This window comes from Capsicum annuum, chromosome 6 (assembly GCF_002878395.1).
Source record: "Capsicum annuum cultivar UCD-10X-F1 chromosome 6, UCD10Xv1.1, whole genome shotgun sequence".
Taxonomy (NCBI): Eukaryota; Viridiplantae; Streptophyta; class Magnoliopsida; order Solanales; family Solanaceae; genus Capsicum; species Capsicum annuum.
This window is the reverse complement of record NC_061116.1, coordinates 210,363,229-210,382,912: the sequence shown is the minus strand read 5'-3', so window position 1 is coordinate 210,382,912 and position 19,684 is coordinate 210,363,229. Positions and strand designations below refer to the sequence as shown.

The 19,684-nt window shown below is 34.4% G+C and overlaps 1 protein-coding gene and 1 long non-coding RNA gene across 2 annotated transcripts in view; both read right to left on the bottom strand.

The window, feature by feature from the left end:
* Positions 1–6,008: 6,008 nt before the first annotated feature.
* On the bottom strand, positions 6,009–7,416 carry LOC124899336. The gene is made up of 2 exons (XR_007056775.1): positions 6,645–7,416; positions 6,009–6,525 (listed from the first exon to the last, which is right to left on the bottom strand). It is a non-coding gene; the product is annotated as an uncharacterized LOC124899336 (long non-coding RNA).
* A 7,310-nt stretch (positions 7,417–14,726) lies between these two features.
* The window catches only part of LOC107863948 (ABC transporter F family member 4-like), a 13,663-nt gene continuing 8,705 nt past the window's right edge, over positions 14,727–19,684 (bottom strand). Inside the window, exon 2 of the mRNA XM_047414549.1 lies at positions 14,727–16,025. Within this exon, the coding sequence (XP_047270505.1) occupies positions 14,913–16,025 (1,113 nt within the window). The 3' untranslated portion in view covers positions 14,727–14,912. The remainder of the gene's footprint in view (positions 16,026–19,684) is intronic.

The window sequence follows — 19,684 nt, the reverse complement described above, 5'->3', positions numbered from 1 at the left end:
AAAAAGAAAACTTTCCAACTACTTACATCTTTCTCATTTCCTTGAAAATATTTGCATCTGCCATATTAAAGTGAACCATTCCCTTACCGTTAGCTTTCTGTTTTTCCATATCTGAACCTTCGTTTATTTTATTTTTTTTAAATTAGTTAGGTTTCTTGTTTAGCCTTGCAAAATTGCTTATAAATTACGAGGCGTTGTGGAAAACAATTTCTTTAATGTTGGTCAAATTTGGGTTCTAGTGAGATAGTATTCGGAGGTTTTGCGGAAAGATATTATAACTTTGGCGTCCAGGTAGGCTAGGTTTTTCCGATCTTTAGATTGAACTTAATTACTAAAAATGTAAACTATTATGTTAGCCTTGGATAAATTCTTGTAGATGTGCATTTTTTATATATATAAACTGTCTTATTTATCCGGATTAGGACCCCATTCTAGAAAATTTTTGAAAAATTATCTTTTAATATAATATAGCATCTATCACTTTGAGACGTAAAAATACTTTTTATTTGAAAGTATAGTTGTTCATATATACAATTGCTTCTCTTATTCATCTTTCAATATACCTTTAGAAATAGTTATATGAAACATGTATACATATATAATTATTTGAAAAGTATATATGTATAAGAGTATATAATAAGCATAGGATAATATAGGCATATAATATATTAATTAAATTGCGAAACCTTGAATTTATTCCTAGTTAATTAAGATTAACGGATGATTGTTTAGACATTGACATTGTTATGATATGGTATGAATTTTATTACTTCCGATGGTTATTGTTACTATGAGTTTCAGTTCGAGTCCGGCAAATGATTATTATGGTTACTATGAGTTTCGGTTCGAGTCCGGCAATTGACTATTATGGTTACTATAAGTTCCGGTTCGAGTCCGGCAATTGACTATTATGGTTACTATGAGTTTCGGTTCGAGTTCGGCATTTGATTATTATGGGTACTATGAATTCCGGTTCAAGTCCGGTGCACATCTAGATAACTATAATGATTTATTGGGATCACTGCAGTTTTAGATTATTATGTTTATTTTTGTTACTTAGGTGTCCCACCGGCTTATGGGGGTACGGTTGGGTTAATTGTCTTCTTCAGTGTGCCTAGCGGGCTTATGGGGGCTCAGTTAGGTTATTTTGTGTGCCTAGCGGGCCTATGGGGGCCCAATTAGATTATGTTTGATTTATCTGTTATTACTGCATTATTTATTTTTTGGTATCGCATAAGTTTATTTCTTTACAGACATTGCGTAGTTTGGTAGTTCTTTACCTTTGCATCCCTATCTACTAATGACTCAGATTACGCCCTCGCATTGTAGTTAGACCTTTTCTGTATAAAGCTCAGTCGGCCGATGATGTCTACTGAGTACCCGTGGTTTTTTTGGTACTCATACTACACTTTTGCATCTTTTTCTGATGCAGATCAGGGTAATAGCAGTCGATGTTAACGTGGTTCCTACCTTCCATCACTGATTCAAAGCAGGGTGAGCTTGCTATTATCTGAGGCTGATCCTCTTCTATGTATTCCAGTTAGTCTTTTGCTCTCGAGACTATTTGTTTATATTGTGTACATTTTATATTTTTGTCTAGTACTCTAGGTACCTTTTAGTAATGGCTCTAGTACTGACCTTATCAGGTCTTGGGAGGGACTCATTGTATAGTTGGTCTTTTTTTTTCTCATTTCCTTTTGATATAATATATTACTCTTACTTAGTTTTTACTTATTATTATTATACATGATCCTTTATTTGGTCTCTATCTGTTAGCCCGTTACTTATCATTTTGGATTATGGCTTGGCTTTCCTACTGGTGGGTTAAAGTAGGCACCATCATGTCTTGAGAAATCGAGTCATGACATTTTGATGATATTTGTGAGTGTAGAACACTTTTAACAAGCTCTCTCTAGATGAAGGAGTGAACAAACCAAAACTAGGGCACTATACAAGGGTGGAATCACTTGTATGTTGTATTTGCTTGGAAACATTGATGCTTGGGAGGTGAAATCCGAACTTGTATCCTCGTAAGAGATAGGTTTATTGTTGTGGGTAACCTTAAGGGTCCAATATTGTCCATTTTTGGGTTCTTAAGATTATTCCTTCATGTGGTCTATCTATATATCCTTTTACTTTCATTGTAATCTTGTTTAAAGTTTGTGTTGTAATCTTGTGTTCTTCTTCTTGTTGTTGAATTTGAATCTTGTAGTCATTGTGTTCACCTTCTTCTTTTTGTGTTTCTGCTAATTTGGTGTTGAAAACATAGCTCTTTATCTCACTATTGTGTTGTAGTAGCGAATCCGAGAGTGGTCTCCATCTTGGTCCTCGAATCCTTAAGATTAGTGGACTATTTTGAAGTGTGTTTGGACTATTTTTTGCCCCATTTCGTGAGTTCCTTGGGCTGTCCTGTATCACTGATGCTAAGTGCACCGAGTGCAACCAACTCGGTCATGAAGCAGTGATATGTACAAGAGCAATGGAGATATAATACCTTTGAGGGCAAAATCGGACATGCTTTGAGAATTTGAAACAACTTCCATATTAATATTGATCTTGACTTCAATCGGATGAGGATTCTGGAGGTTGACAACTATAACATGACCTGAACTCAAGCATTTGATTCCTTTCCAACTGCAACAATTTTCGCCTTGCCATGAAGATAACCAATTAGATGGATCAGTCAGCAAGGATTTGTTAGGTTTTTTGCCTTGATTTTCTTACTATATTTAAGTTTTATTTTTTCTTAGTAGGAAAATAAAAATTACCATAATTACTTTTACTTTTCCTGAAAGAAAAAAATATAATTCTTTTCCATATTTGGCTAACCTAAGACGACATAGGTGAAATTACTAATAAAGACCCTAATACCAAAAACAACTTGACTTCGACTTAAAGTAGACACCACCCTGCAATGACAGACACATAAAAAACTCAAACTGAATAAAGATAAGAAACACTCTTTCCGACTGGTGCTCTGCGTGATGACCCTGGCTGAGATGGACCTGCCTGTGAAGTTCTCTTTCTCCCATTTAAACTTTGTAGCATATCCTGTAAAGACACCCTGATACTGGGGAAGAAGCTTCGGGCCCGTATTCCTGCCTCATGAGGAGTGCACTTGGAAAGATTATTCTGACACCTCTCTACCGTCTTGAACAAATCTGCTAACTGAACTCTCAGTGTTTCCACTTTGTACCCTTCACTTTCATCCTGATGGTCGTCTACTATACATTCTTCCTGTATTCTCTCTCTAAGCTGTGCTGTAAGGGTTGACTGATACCCCGAGGGATAGATTGAAGCCAAATCCCATATCCCTAAGTGTACCTTGTATTATCCAAACTTTCTTTGAGTGTGTCCACACCTAGCTTTGTTGCATGCTTCCAAAACTGCTCGTACTTGCTCTCACCTAAGGCTTGGTCCTTGAAGTACTCAATATCCTTCAGAAGATCCACTGCTGGTGGCACGTCCTGCAGCCTACCCAACTGGTGCATTACCCTAGAAGGACTGTATGGTCTAGTTCAATTGAGCCCTAACATGACTAAAGGGAGCTACGTCTGACAACCCAACAAGATTATCTTCGGTCGAAGCCACAGATAAGTCCACAAAATGTTATCCCCGGTTCTTGACTCAAGAAATTCAATCCAAGTGTCGACTCCCACGGGTAACGAGAATTTATCCAAATGCAACCTGGAGTCCATGACTTTCACTTGATTGGGAATACAATGATCTAACACGTCTGGTCTAACTAAAGAAGGCGCATGCAAATGCTCCATCATCCATAACTGCAATATCAGGTAACTGCCCTCAAAAAATCTCCTTCCCCCCTTTACTTCGGTTAAAGCCTTATATATTTCTGTTAAGATCATGGGTATGAGAGTGAACCTGCCCTTTTGATTAGTGCCTTTATCGTTTTGATCCTTATGAAATAGGGCCATCACCACAAATTGCAAACGGGTATTAATACGTCTTTCTTCTAGTGGAAACATTAAAGTACCTAACAAAGCGAGGGTGAAGACTTTAAGACGCTTTCTCTCCCACTTCTCCTTAGTCACATGAAATTCATCCCAAAGGCAATCAAAATCTTCCGAGGGCCCGAATCTAGCGAACAAAAAATCTAAGGAAACCACAAGACTGCAAAAATTTCACGCCAGTGTGATTTCGTGCTCAGATCATATCCTTCTCGATATAGGGCAAATGCAATAAACTAGATATTTCTGCCAAGGTAGGAGTCATTTCACATTCCCCAAACTTGAACACCAAACTACTTGGATCCCAAAAGGTCAACAAAACCTCTATTAAATCTGGACGAGGGGTAATATGCAGAAGTTCCGTAAGATCATCTAATATTTTAATCAGTTTCTGCTGATCAACATAGTTAAACATTTCCCACCACTTGATTAACTTTTTGGGCACCTTGAAAACAATCAAAACTCTAGACTTGGTGGACAAATCCATCATGTAATAAAACACAAGACGTTATCTCAAAAATTCGACAAGAGTAGAAGATTCCCAACCCTTGGGATTTTTGACGCAAACATATGTCGATGGGACAGACCACATTCATAACTCCAATTTGCCGAACAGAAGCACTTAGCGAGGTCAGTCCACTTGGCTAACAACTCTAGATTATGGGGCAAGAGACCTAGGCTAATAATAAGACAAAGGCCAACACAAAGATTACAGTGCCCCCTAAGGGTTGCCTACGTATCCCAACCCGAGGGAAGGGAATCAGGTGTGCGTAGTTCATCCAGATTGCACAATTAACGATTAACTAATAAATTGACCCTAACTTAAGAGACACTAACCAAAAACAAACTTAAAAAAACTTTTGAATTTTCAGCTAGACACTTTAACTAAGACTGACACCACTAATTATGAAGAAAAAAAATCTTTTTTGTATTTTTATTTTTGACAAATAAGTAGAAAAGGCAAACAAAACTCTTTTTTTTTTTTTGAATTTACGGTACTTTGAGAAGACAAATGTAAAACGTAAAAAAAAATCTTTTTGAGTTTTGGATCGTGAAGAACAAAAGCCATAAAGAATTCTAAAATAAACTACGACATTCCTTTTGATTCATCTTTTTCGACTCACCTTTTTTCTATATATTTTTTTTTAAATCAGTCCGTCAAATGACCACGTTACCCTTAAAAATGCAACAGTTAGCACGTAGGGATGCTTTAGAGGTGAGTCTACTACAAAGGGCCACGTGGGTCTCGCTAGGTCTCCGTATGATGCACATAAGCATGACCTAAAGGCTGACCTACGTTGTGGTTCACTAACAAGGCTGTTCGGGGGAGCGTATGGTCGATAGTGGTTGCTTTGCTTTCCATCTACTTCATAACACCGACGGCTCCCCCCTAAAATAAGGGTGACTCAACTAGAGGTTGTGTACAACACGTGTAATACGGACTTGTTACAGAAAGAGGGCCGGGGGGTGGACTCATGATGACAGATATAAAGCGGTAACACATAGGATAAATATTATAAACAAAGAGCACAAAAACGCACAAAAGTGAAAATAACATCAACAATAATCACAAACAATGCTTATACATTTGTAATGCCAAACAAAGCCGATACGACTCAAAAATAAGCCCGAATTCTCATACTGGTCTCCCCAGCAGAGTTGCCAGAGCTATCACACCCCCTTTTTCGACTCCAAAAAGAATGTTTATAGTTTAAAGTTCGAAAGGGTTTTATTATTTAAGTGAAAAGAAATGAAAATTGTTTGTTTCGAAGAAGGATTGTTTTTACATTTTTTTTTTTGAAATCAGAGTCGCCACTTGGCATAATCTGGTGTGCCAGGTCACCATTAGAAAATCCTTTTCAAAACCATTTGATTCTTTAAACTGGTTTGCGAACAGAGATTCTGGCTAAGGAATTCTGTTGACCGAGGGGAAGGTGTTAGGCACCTCTCGATCCCGTGGTTCAACCACGGTCGCTTGGTAGAGTGTATCGACTATTTTTGGCACTAAGAAATGTATAAACCACACAAAAGCATGCAAGATAATCAAACAAAACAAAACAATCTGAAATGTAAAGTCCAGTCCAATTATACAATCCAAAAATAGAAAAATACGAAAATATAAATCATATTCTAAGCTAATCCTAAAACTACGCTCCCATGCCTTACCCGATGCCTCGGGCCTTGATCACGGGCCTCCTCTGTGTACATGATACTTCGGGGCATTCCCCGGTGAATAAATACAATGTGTCTCGGGGCATTCCCCGACTAAATGAATACATTTTCTCAATTTTTGTGCGTTAAAATAGAAAGAACCATTCAACAAATATTCACACGTTCACCAAAATCATAATCCTCCATTTTTCTACAATTTACCTACCCAAACTTAGTATTTGCCGACCCCTTTAACGATCTAACACATGATACTATCAATGTCAATACTATCCAAAAATGAATAAAAACTAATGAACGTTCATCTTATTCGATTCTGAACTCTTTCCCCCCAAATTTCTTTCTCAACATGATTAAACCAATTCAATACGCAATCCACCAATCAAGTCTTCATATTCAAATCCCAAATCAACCAACATAAAAACAGAGATTCAAACATATCAAATAACAAATCATTCATATTCACATAAAAAAAATTTAAAAAAAAAAAGGAAGATAGAATTGGACCTCAAGTGTCGCTTTCAATATATCGGAGATAGAACCACGCCTGAGAACCTCAACTTCTAGCTCAATTTTATTCCGAACACTTAGCGATGGATTTGGAGCTCACGAACCAAGACCTCGATTCAACGAATTCAACATGGACCCGACAACTCGATAAAATTCATAAAAAACGAACATACCCAAAAGACCAACGATTCAAACTGAAATTTATGGACTGTTTTGACCTCGGATTCTGCTACTTACCTGAGTTTCGGAAAGCTCAGAAAGCGCCGAAAGATGATAACAACCCAATTTTAAGGTAACCGTGGTGTTTTCCGGAGAACAGCTCGGCGAAAATGTTAACCTCGACTTCTCCCTCGCAGCTCTCTCTCCCTCTCGCAGCTCACTCTCCCTCTCTTGCAGCTCTCTCTCGCAATTTTCAGTGTATGGGTGGAACTCGTGAATGGCCCAAAATCCCCATCCCCTTCTTTGTTTGTATTCAATGAATAAGAGCCTGGAATATTGGAACCAAAATATGGTGTATATGTTCCAAATCCGTGATTTTATTTGGTGAGAGGAGTGACGTGTGTTTGGTGAGGATGAGTGATGACGGAGAGTGTTTTTTGTGAGGGAATCGTGAGTGGTCTGGCAAAAATGGCGTCTTCTTTTCTTGAAGATTATGACGATGTTTTTCCTTGTGGGCCCCCTGTGGAGAAGAAGCTGTGTATGTATATGTGGCTGTGAGGGTGTTTTTGTGAAGAAGAAAGGAAGCCAAAAATTTTTCCCTCTTTCTGTATCCGAGCCCCCCTCCTTTTATGATCAGAATCATGACAAAATGGGTCCCCTCTCTTTTAGTTTGTTATTGTGAGGATAAAAAAAAATGTGAGTGGATAGAGAGGTGGAAGCTTTTGATTGGGTAGGTTGTTAGGATAAGATAAATTAGTTAGGGGATTGTTATTTTTTGTCATTTTGTGGAGGGATTATCACACGGGTGAGGGTACACGGTAGGATAAGGTAAAAATGGGTAAAACGACATCGGGGAGGGACGAAATTAGGTGTCTACATCCACAATGTAGTTGTTAAAAGAGTCTCGTTTAGGGAGATTTCTCCCATAGGTTTATACTTTTTCATAGGTTTTATTTTTTAAATATTGTTCTTAATATATAGGTTGTTTGACCGAATCATATTAATAATATGTATTTTTAATATATGTTTTATTTGTTATCTAAATTATCACAGTTGGTTTGCAAACTAAAAGCTTCCGCATAACGCCCTCTCGATTTCGAACCCAACAGGATTTGAAGCTCATTAGGGCTGCTCTTTCACTTTCATAGCAACCACCAACGAACGAAAAATGGTAAAATAGAGTTGCAAATATAATGAAACCTTTGTTTAACCACATGACTTCAAGATGATGAACAATATATAGTTATCCAAGTGTTAATGTTTTATAAAACAAGTTAAATGCTTGCTTCTTATAATATCTTCATGAATAAAATAGCTTTATTTAGTGTAAATTTCTATTTTTGTACCAGCAATTTTCAAATTGTTTGAACAACATGTGACTTTGACAAATTCATCTACCAAATCTCTTGTAAGTTTGAAAAATTAATAGAATTATGTTTGAAAATTAATACAACTGTTTCAATTATTTTTTGACTTTGTTACTTCTTCCATACACACTGAGATTTTAACATAAAACATATTTAATGTACATTTTTAAAGTTTAGTTACATCCTTAACCTATCCTAATTCACTAAACTGTAATTCAACGCGTTGTATAAACGAACGTAGGCTACTTAGTAGTGTGTCATATGAACATATTTTACATACTTCTGGCATCCGCGTGGTGTTTAGTGAAAAACTCAGATGAGTTTAAATTGCTGGAGTTAATAATCTGTAATATGGTTGTGCCAACAGTAATGTCACACGCCAAATCTGGAAGAGCACGTTGCCAGCACCCAACGCCTCTAACTTCCATCGATGATCAACTGTCTATGTCATGAACATACATATGTTTCTTTAAATAAGTGAAACATATGGCTCAATGGCCTAAACATATCTGAAAATCGTAAAGTATGGCAAATGAGCCTTGCACAGTGCGGAAGATCATACATAAACTTGTGCACGAGCAATCACATGAACATCGCGAATTGGCAACTAGACATGCCTACCAATCATCATGACCATGCATATGTGACTTTAAATACGTGAAACATGTGGTCCAATGGCCTAAACATATCTGAAAATCGTAAAGTATGGCAAATGAGCCTTACACATAGTGCGGAAATACTTGTATACGAGCAATCACAGACGATTCACAGATATTTGCTGTTGTATTCTTATTGTATCAGCAACTCTTATATTATGATCTTATGCAGTTACACACAACAACAACAACATACCCAGTGTATAACGTAGTCCTTACCACTACCTTCTATGAGGTAGAGAGGTTGTTTCTGATAGACCCCCGGCTCAAAACATATAACAGTATAACAGACAAAAAACATAAAAGCACACAACAAAATGAGATAATACATTGCTAGATAATAAAGGAAATAAGACACCCACAAGGTACTACTATAAACTATCCATCCAAAATCATAGAAATCACCGAAACAACACGAACAAGAAACTCCAAGAGCAGATATGAACAAAGCAGTCTTCCCTACTATAACTGCTGACCTCCTAACCGCTAACCCTCTGCCCTAATCTGAGTCCTCTACACCTTCTTATCAAGGGTTATGTCCTCTGTTAGGTGCCTAATCACCTCCCTCCAATATTTCTTTGGTCTACCTCTACCCCGCCTAAAACCATCCATAGCCAGACTCTCACACCTCCGTACAGGAGCATCCGTACACCTCCTCATCACATGCCCGAATCATCGCAACCTCACTTTCCGCACACATTAAAAAAAAGGGGCAAAAAAGGGCAAAACAAAAAAGGAAAGCAAAGATCAAAAGAATACAAACTATATAGCAGGAAGCTTTAACTAGGAAAAAAACACATTTCCCAATTCCTTCAACAGACAGATAGTCTTCTTCTCCACTTTAAGCTTTTTCTTTCCCCTTTTCCTATATACCCTTTCTCTTTTTCACCAAATTTGTGACACAAGTATTCATTAATTTCATATGCTTATTAGTGTATTTTAATTTATCGTACCACGTAGTTTGCCTTATTTTCAAGGCTACTAATCCTACTTTTCATGAATTATTACCATAAGTTATCCTTTGAATAATCTGATGGTATAGAAATAGTGTCTTTCCATAGGTAACTGATTAGGAAATCGCAAGGCCGAATTGAGGCAGAAAAAGACTTGACATCGAGGGATAGATGAGTATAACGAAGGGGTGAAGAATATCTTATATATTTGATCTTGGTTTAGTGTAAATGTTGAAATTCCTTGTCACATAAGTAGCGACCTGCACAAATGATATAACAACTGTCCCAATGTCTCCGACATGAGCACAGTGAAGTTTTTTGCTTACATTGTCAGTATGGCGACATGACGGTTTCATTGTGCAATATTAACAGTTATATATTACTTGAAATGAACCTAAAGAGTCGTTCACTCAACCGTTTAAACTAAAAATAGCTGGTGGATACTTGATACGTGTATAACCGTATATAATTTATGTATATCGGCTAGTAACTGTGAATCCTATTAATTTCCTTCATTTCTACTTAATGAAATCCAAGAATTCAAAATCTATACTTATTCATCTTTGACCTTTCAAAAAGAGTGAAAAATGAGGACTAATGGTGGTAACTATACTTTTCGACAGGCGCTAACTGTTGAATCTTCAAGTATAGTGAAACAAGCTTTGTGGAGAGTTTGATCTCTCCAGATTTACTTATTTAGTATTTTCTGTTCGATCAGATCTTTTTTCCCTGAAGAATCTTACAACTATTATTGTTTAACTCTTGCCATTTTTTGGTTTCATAATGTATTTGCCCAGGTTGTATTGAGTCCTAGCTAGCAGGAAAGATGGGCAAAGGCATTAAAAGACCTTTATCTATCTCCAGAAAACTGCACATTTTGCCCTTCAAATAAGCTTGTCTTTAATTTTTGTCCGTTAGTAATTGGAATTTATGTCTAGTGAGTCATAAGTTCTTTAGAAACTGAAATCATGCTCGGATATAATTCACAAGATGTTATAATATGAAAATATAAACTTATGCCCCATGAAAAGTTATTAGTTATGAGGGCATGGTGAAAGTGCAAATGACTCTTATCTGTCCATTCTCTTTGATCTCCCAATGTGATAGAAACTTGTAACTGCTATTCATTGTGATTACACATTGTCTCAATGTTAAATTGACTTTGGCTTAGTGGATTTCTTTTTCTTCCCTTTTAGGCATCTCTTCAAAATATTTGTGCTGTTGTGCATATTTATGTAAAGAAAGTTGACATAAAAACAATAAGGATGAATTTAGTCAGAAACGCATTACCATGACAACCGATTGGCAGCTCCAGAAACTTTTTAAACTCAAGCATAAAGACGAATTCCAAGTTGCAAAGCAAACTACAAAGAAAGCCCTCTCATGGATACAAGATGATTAAACATTGGACAACTTTACAGCCATTAGGCCAGTAAGCTAAAAGTTCAGAATCACATAGCCATGGGAATATAGAAGCCACATACAGATTATTACACCATCTGTTTGCTCTAGGCTATTTAGATCAACTGGAAACAGAGTAAAATCGTAGAATCGCCTCAAATTCCCTATCACCATAACATGACGATTCTATAAAAAATTGGTTCTGCATTTCAACAAAACACAACTGCGATTAAATAATAGGAAACTGTCTCAGAAATAAGGTAGGAATAAATATTTTTAGTAGTTTTTAATTATTAGAGTCCTATGTGATTTAGTCCTTTATTATTTGAATAGGAATTAGTTATCCAATTTAAATTGGAGTATAGTTAGAAATTTAGCTATAAATACATGTTTTGAGTTATTAATAAAATAAATTTCCTTTGACAATACTATTGTCGTATTTTATTTTTCTCCAACTCTTTGTCTCTGTTATTTCTCCAATTTCAAAGCTAAAATTCAACAATTGTATCAGAGCGCCAGTTTCTTGAGGGACCTGTGAGAGATGAATTCTGAAAATAACTTTTTCCAAATAGCTCCTCCTGTTTTTTATGGTGAGAATTACCATCTTTAGGCAATAAGAATGGAGACTTATCTTGAGGCTTTAGATCTTTAGGAGGCTGTGGAGGAGGATTATGATGTTGTTCCGCTGCCTGATAATTCCACGGTGGCCCAGATCAAAATTCGAAAGGAAAAGAAAATTAGAAAATCAAAGTCAAAAGCAACTTTATTTGCTAGTCTGCCTCCAATAATTTTCATGAGAATTATGACCCTTAAATTACCAAAAGAAATTTGGGATTATCTGAAGGAAGAATATATTGGAGATGAAAGAATACGAGGCATGAAAGTATTGAATCTGATAAGGGAATTCGAATTGCAAAAGATGAAGGAATCTGAGACCGTCAAAGAGTACTCAGACCGACTTCTTAGCATTGTTAACAAGGTAAGATTGCTTGGCACAAAATTTAAAGATTCAAGAATTGTTGAAAAAATTCTTGTTACTGTGCCTGAAAGATACGAAGTATCAATAACTACCTTGAAAAACACAAACGATCTGTCCAAGATTACCTTGGCAGAATTGTTACATACGTTGCAGGTGCAAGAGCAAAGGAGGCTTATGAGGCAGAATGGTATGGTTGAAAGATCTTTGGCATCCAACCACAAGACTCAAAGCAAATGTAATAATTCAAGAAAAAATTACCCACCTTGCCAGCACTGTGGCAAAATAGGTCATTCTCCATTTAAATGTTGGAAGAGACCAGATGCACAATGCAAGATTTGCAATCAACTTGGCCATGAAACTGTGATTTGCAAAAACAAATCTCAAAAATATGAAGCAGAAGCCCAAGTCACCAAAGAAGAAGAAGAAGAAGATCACTTATTTGTGGCAACATCTTCAACCAAGAAATCTGATTTTTGGATGATTGATGGTGGTTGTACAAACCACATGACATATGACAAAACTCTTTTTAAAGAGTTTTTGCCTTTGAAAAATAAGAAAATCAGAATTGGGAATGGTGACTATATTTCTGGAGAAGGAAAAGGGAATGTTGCAATCAAAACAGTTTCAGGTACAAAAATAATTTCAAATGTTCTTTACGTGCCCGATATTGACAAAAGTTTGTGAAGTGTTGGCCAGCTAATGAAAGAAGGATTTAAATTATTAATTAGAGACAAATATTGTCGAATCTTTGATTCTACTAATCATGAGATTTTACAAGTTGACATGAGAGACAAAAGTTTCATATTTAATCCAATAGAAGATGCACATAAGTCATGCAAGAACAAAGACGAATTGGCAGATTTATTCAAAAGGCCAAATTCAGCTGAAGCCGAGACAATTTCTGATCCAAGGAGGAGTGTTGAAAATATGTCTCAGAAATAAAGTAGGAATAAATATTTTTAGTAGTTTTTAATTATTAGAGTCCTATGTAACTTAGGAATTAGTTGTCCATTTATTATTTGAATAGGAATTAGTTATCTCGATTTAAATTGGAGTATAGTTAGAAATCTAGTTATAAATACATGTTTTGAGTTATTAATAAAATAAATTCCCTTTGACAATACTATTACCGTATTTTTTGTTTCTCCAACTCCTTCTCTGCTATTTCTCCAATTTCAAAGCTAAAAACCAACAGAAACTCAAACATCACAAAATCTAACTATGGATATTTCTCTATGATTTACATCTTCCTCAGATCCTTTTCAGATTCACTTAGCTCTTAAGCCTTTCAATAATCTGATTAATTCTATTCTACATACACAGCAGATTGAGTGTCAAATCAGTTAGTAATAGTAACTGCAACAGAATTCTACACCTTAGGTGCTGATGTTTGGAAGAGCAGCACCCACCAAGTGATAAGAGTACAAATGAAGGACCATGCCACGAATGACTTTTGCACAGGGCAATGACATATAAAACAATCAGTGAAAGTTCAATTATTAAAAGGATAGATTCAAGAAAGCTTCAATGGGACATTATCGGGCAAGCACAGAAGTGGAATCATATCCGACTAAACAGACAAATCAACATGGTTTAATCTGTTGGCAATTGGAGTATGAGAAACATATAATGACATTTTGAAAAGAATTTGGACCACTAACATAGAATGAAACAGCACATACTTGAGAAATTGTTATATCCCATTGCCAGATGAATAAGTATAATAATCGTTCTGCAGTTCCATGTATAGTTTGTGACAGTTGAAGCTAGCATCACCAACATCAGCACTTCTTAGGCTACTTCGAGCAGCAGAAGGTTGTATGACTTATGATCAATTCTATCTTAGAAACAAGGAGCCACAGAGTTGCACCATATATATTCTTCATTTGGTCACCACGATGTATCTTCGTGAAAGGAAATAAAGGGATACAGAAAATCAACTCAATGGTGCCGCCACTGCATGCTCTTTAAATGGTAAAGCGATTTTGAAATAGTGCTAACCAAAGAAAACCTCCAAATCCATTTTGTTTTATGACTACTTCTCCACTTTTATGCCACTAATGAAAACACTAGTCAGAACTGTTTTTGACTCGAAAGATGCCTTCAGCAACTCCAGCACCTCAAAATTACAGTAGGAGCAAAATTTATCGAGTTTGTTTCAAACACACTGAATAGTGTATCAAACTTTAATACTATTATGTCACCGGAAAAAACAAACTACATGTAACCAGTCATAAAGGGAGATATTAGAAACATGCTACAACACATTAAAACACAGTGATAGTTGTAAATTCTTTAAATTCAAGTATAATTTCTTTGTGTGAAAAACAGTTCCAGAAACTTCTGGAGTAGCAGATTTAAGAAAAACAGTAGAAACAATCAATAATCATGCGCATTTTCCAGTAATTCCAGCATACCATTCATGTTACATAACTAGAAAGTGAGATTACAGAACCCCCAACCCGACCCACAGAAACATACAATGATGCTAACACGAGTTGAAGTTGCAAAATGAGACAAATTTGACGGAGACCTAAACATAAGACAGAGCATATTGGGTGTGAAGAAAATATCAATGTTGCTGACATAATTGTCTGAGGCAAAACCATAACAAGAAATAGATAAAATATGACACAGTATAATTTAGTTACTATGTTCATTTATATGAAGTCAAAAAAGAAAACTCTCCCTCCAAAGAAGATCACACTCTCCCTCAAAAGACACTACAATAGAAAAAACCAGTTGCAACGTCAATCATCGACCTCTTCCCTGATTTGCCTTACAAGTTCTGCCTTGTACTCATCAAATGTATCTGGGAACTTTACAACGGTCCCATTCTCAACTATCCATATTTCACTTCTTTCTTCGTCATCACAAAGCCTTGATAAGAGCCTCGAGTCATGACTAACTAACACAACTCCACCAGTGAATTCCTCAAGAGCATTTGCCAAAGCATCGATACTCTGCATGTCCAAATGGTTTGTTGGCTCATCTAATATCAAGATGTGAGGCTTCGACATGGAAATAGACGTAAAGACAACTCTAGCCTTTTGTCCTCCAGACAACTTTAAAATAGGGGTAAGATGGTTATGGCTGGCAAGTCCAAATTTTCCTAGCTTTGCACGAACGGCTTCTTGCTTACTAGGTCCCTCTTGATCTGGTTGAAGACCAAGCAGGTACTGGACAGGTGTCTCATCCATTGTGAGAAGATCAACAAAATGCTGCGAGTACCTTCCAATCCTCAACTTTTGACTCCTGCGGACTTCACCTTCTGTAGGAACCAAGTCACCTGACAAGTGGATAAGCAAGGTCGATTTGCCCTCTCCATTGGGCCCAACAATAGCAACTCGAGTCCCCATATCAATTCCAACATCAACATCACAGAGCCTGAAATCTGGTCGATTAGGGTAACTGAAGCTGACCTCAATTAGCAGAAGAAGTGGAGGTGTCAGTTCGGTAGGCTCAGGGAAGTGGAACTCCACCCTGTAGTCCCTCCACTTCTGAGGGGGATCTCCAGATCTCTTGGCAGCTCCTCTGTGCTTAATATAATCATCATACTTTTTGTTCATAGCCTGGCAACGTTGTTCAAACACAATTTCAAAATCATCAAATTTACACCGATAGAGGTGCAGTTTCATGTCATGGAGATGAATAATGTCACTGGTAACAGTATTAAGGAAGTCTCGATCATGTGAAACAACGACCAGAGTTTTCTTCCATCTGCACAGGTACTCCTCTAACCATAGAACAGCCCGAAGATCAAGATGATTAGTAGGTTCATCCAACAGCAATAGAGTAGGCTGAACGAAAAGAGCCCTTGCTAGAGAAATTCTCATCCTCCAAGAAACCAGACACTCATAGTTCTGTACTCATACGATAGATATGATATTATTATATGGGTATTATGGTGATTTATACGATAGATACATTTTGTATGATTTTAACTGGTGATACATATTGTATTATGTTGATTCATATGGTAGATACAATTACGAGTTAATACATAAAAATGACTCTAAACTTGACACCAAATTATAACTTTACTTTAAACTTTGAGAATGCACAAATAAGATCTTTAACTATTCAAAACCTGAACAAATATGACCTTCGATTTTGCAACCCCATGCGTGAGTCTCACTCGAGCCTATGTGAAAAGGTAATCCAATCACACGGTTTCATGTCGTTAAAAACGCTGACTTGGAGAGGTCATATTTGTGCAGTTTTGAATAGTTAAAGGTCATATTTGTACACTGTCAAGGTTTTGCTTTTTGTGTTAAAATGACATCATTTTTTTTCTATTATTATTATTGTTGTTGTTGTTGTTGTTGTTGTTGTTATTATTATAATAATTTTTTTATTTATTTCTATTGTAGCAGCACCTAACTTTTTTTAATTTTAAAAAATTATTATTATTTTATTTATTTCTATAGCAGCAACACCTAGCTTTTTTTTCAATTAAAAAAAAAATAGTCACTAGCAAGGATCGAACCCGCACAGTAGGCTGAAGGAAGTGCCCAAGAAGAGCAAACAACACCGCTAGGCTATCTAAGTTCCTTGTTTCATGTGGTTCAACATTAATATACGTACATATATATACATTTTTTATCTTATATATATACAACATAATTTTTTTCCCGAGGGGGTTCGGGTGAATCCCATGGCAACCACGTAGGTCCGCCCCTCGTTAATTTAATAGCGTTAATTTAATAATATTTTAATTACGTTGATTTGATAACGCTAATTTAATATACTACTACTATTACTATCCTTAATAAAATTAATTTAATAACGTTTTATTAAAACTATAAATTTTTTATTATTAGTATTGTTTCATCTTTATTTAATATTTAAATAAATAATATTTAGATATATTATATAACTTAAATTCGTCCTCTGCTTTATAATATATATACATACCCGCTCGATTTTTCATATGAGGTTGACCCGCCTAATTAATAAATCTTCAATATTGCTCTTTTTCCGCAATGACAAAACAAATTAGATGTCATTTTCATCTTTGAGCCGAAAATAATGAAAAAATAATAGTGAAGAGTCATTTAAAGGTCATATTTGTGCAGTTTTGAATAGTTAAAGGTCATATTTGTGTACTGTCAAAGTTTAAGGTTATATTTATGTATTATGCTCTTAGATTTTAAGCTAGACGCGCCCAATTTTGCGTGTTGAACACGCGTTTTGCCACGTAGGATTGGAGGTCATATTTGTGCAGTTTTGAATAGTTAAAGGTCATATTTGTGCACTGTCAAAGTTTAAGGTTAAAGTTATAATTTTGTGTCAAGTTTAGGATCATTTTGATGTATTAACTCTACAATTATTGGGTGATTTATATGATATTAATGGGTGATATATATATGGTATTATGGTGATTCATATGGTAGATACAATTATTTATTTTAATTATTGGTTGATTCATATATATGGTATTGTGGTGATTCATATGGTAGATACAATTATTTATTTCAATTATTGGGTGATTCATATGATATTAATGGGTGATATATATGGTATTATGGTGATTCATATGGTAGATACAGTTATTTATTTCAATTATTGGGTGATTCATATGTTATTAATAAAAGGTAATGGTGTAGTCAGTGTAGGAAACAAAAGTAATAATATTTTTTAAAAAAAAAACTAAAAGCAGAATTGAAACATAATTAAAATTAAATTAAAAAAAACAGACGAAAAAAGAGAAAAAAGACCCTCAAAAATATATCTTTCATAATTAAAGACGAAAAAGAGAAATATAATTAAAACACCTAAATTAAATTTAAAAAGGGAGAAAAATTAGATATTTTTCTTAAATAAAAGAATACAATGAATAAAAGAGAATCTATTATTTCCTTAAATAAATATCTTGCTAGTTTCAAATGTATCACTTTTTTTATATGTATCACCATATAACATATGTATCACCGTTTAAAAAAATCAGGATAAAATATAATTAACAAAATAGTCAGAATTTTATGTAATATTACTTAAAGATTCAGGGATTTATGTAAGTTACCCTTTTTTTTTTATTTGACATGAAATCAAACTTAAGTACAAAAAAATATTATTTTTGAAAAATGCATATATAGGGAAACATTTTGGGGAAAATTTCAGAAATAGCAACTATAGAGCCTTAATTGTAACTCTTATAGCAACAAATTCATAATTGCGAAAAATAGCAAATTGTATTTTGTATTTAAGTGAACTGTTGCTATACAAATACATATACAACAAGATTTATTGTTCATGTTTTACTCAAATTAGTTGAGTTAAATAAGAAATAATTATCCCACCTAATTAAATTTTCATAAATTACTCTTATTTAAAGTAGAAAAATTCCTTTTTCCAAATCAAACTCAAATATGAAGATTATTATTTCCGGATCTTCAAAATTTCAAAATATCATTCTCTTATATATCTAACTATTTTTTCTTGTTAGTTTTTTCATTTTTTTAATCTTTTTTTTTTTATTTTAATTTCTTTTTCTTTTCTATTTTTTCCTTTTCACTTTATTTTCTCTTTTCTACTCTTTTTTTTTTTTTTTTCCTTTTTCGTTTTATTTTTTTTCTTTTCTCATATTTTTTTTTGTTTTCTTCTTCTTGTTTTAATTTTTTTCACTTTTATTTTTTACACTTTTATTTCTCCTTTTTTTTTTGAATTTTTTTTTTTTGATTTTGTTTTTTTTCTATTTTTTCTTTTTTTTTTTTTACTCTTCTATGTCTATCTTTTATTTGTAAAAGACAAATATTTATATCATATATATACATATTCAAAAAATATACAAAACAAATAGACGTACAGATCTGCATATATATATTTACGGTAAAAAACATGCATATATATCTGCATATGTATTTACAGAAATACATATTTGACTCACATGTATATATAAAGATATAGGACACAAAATCTCTATAACAAAAAAGACAATTATATACATTTACATATAGGTAATAAAAAAATACCAGATACATATCTTAAACAGTAAAAGAAAACAAATAAGTACATATGTTACCCTTTAAAATGACATAATATGTACAGTTCAAAAATAAATCCAACACCGTATAAAATACATATAGCTCTGCATATGTATTTACAGAATACATACCTGATCCATATGTATATTCTTATTTTATAAGAGTCACCTTTGTATTTCACAAATACATATGAAGATATATAGTATAGTTATGTTTGTTATTGTTTAATATGAATATGATATGTATTTCGTAAATACATATGTATCTTTTGTACTGAAATACATATCCAGAACTGTATGGCTATGTATTTTGTATGTTTTTTGAATATGTGTATGTGATATACATAGTTGTCTTTTCAAAATAAAAGTTAGAGATAGAAGAGTAAAAAAAATAAAAAAAAAATAAAAATATAAAAAGGAAAAAACGAAAAAAAGAGAAGTGAAAAAAGAAAAAAAAGGAAGAAAAAGAAATAGAAGTATAAAAATAAAAGAAAAAAAGAAACAAAATAAAATAGAAAAAAGAAGAACAAAACGAAA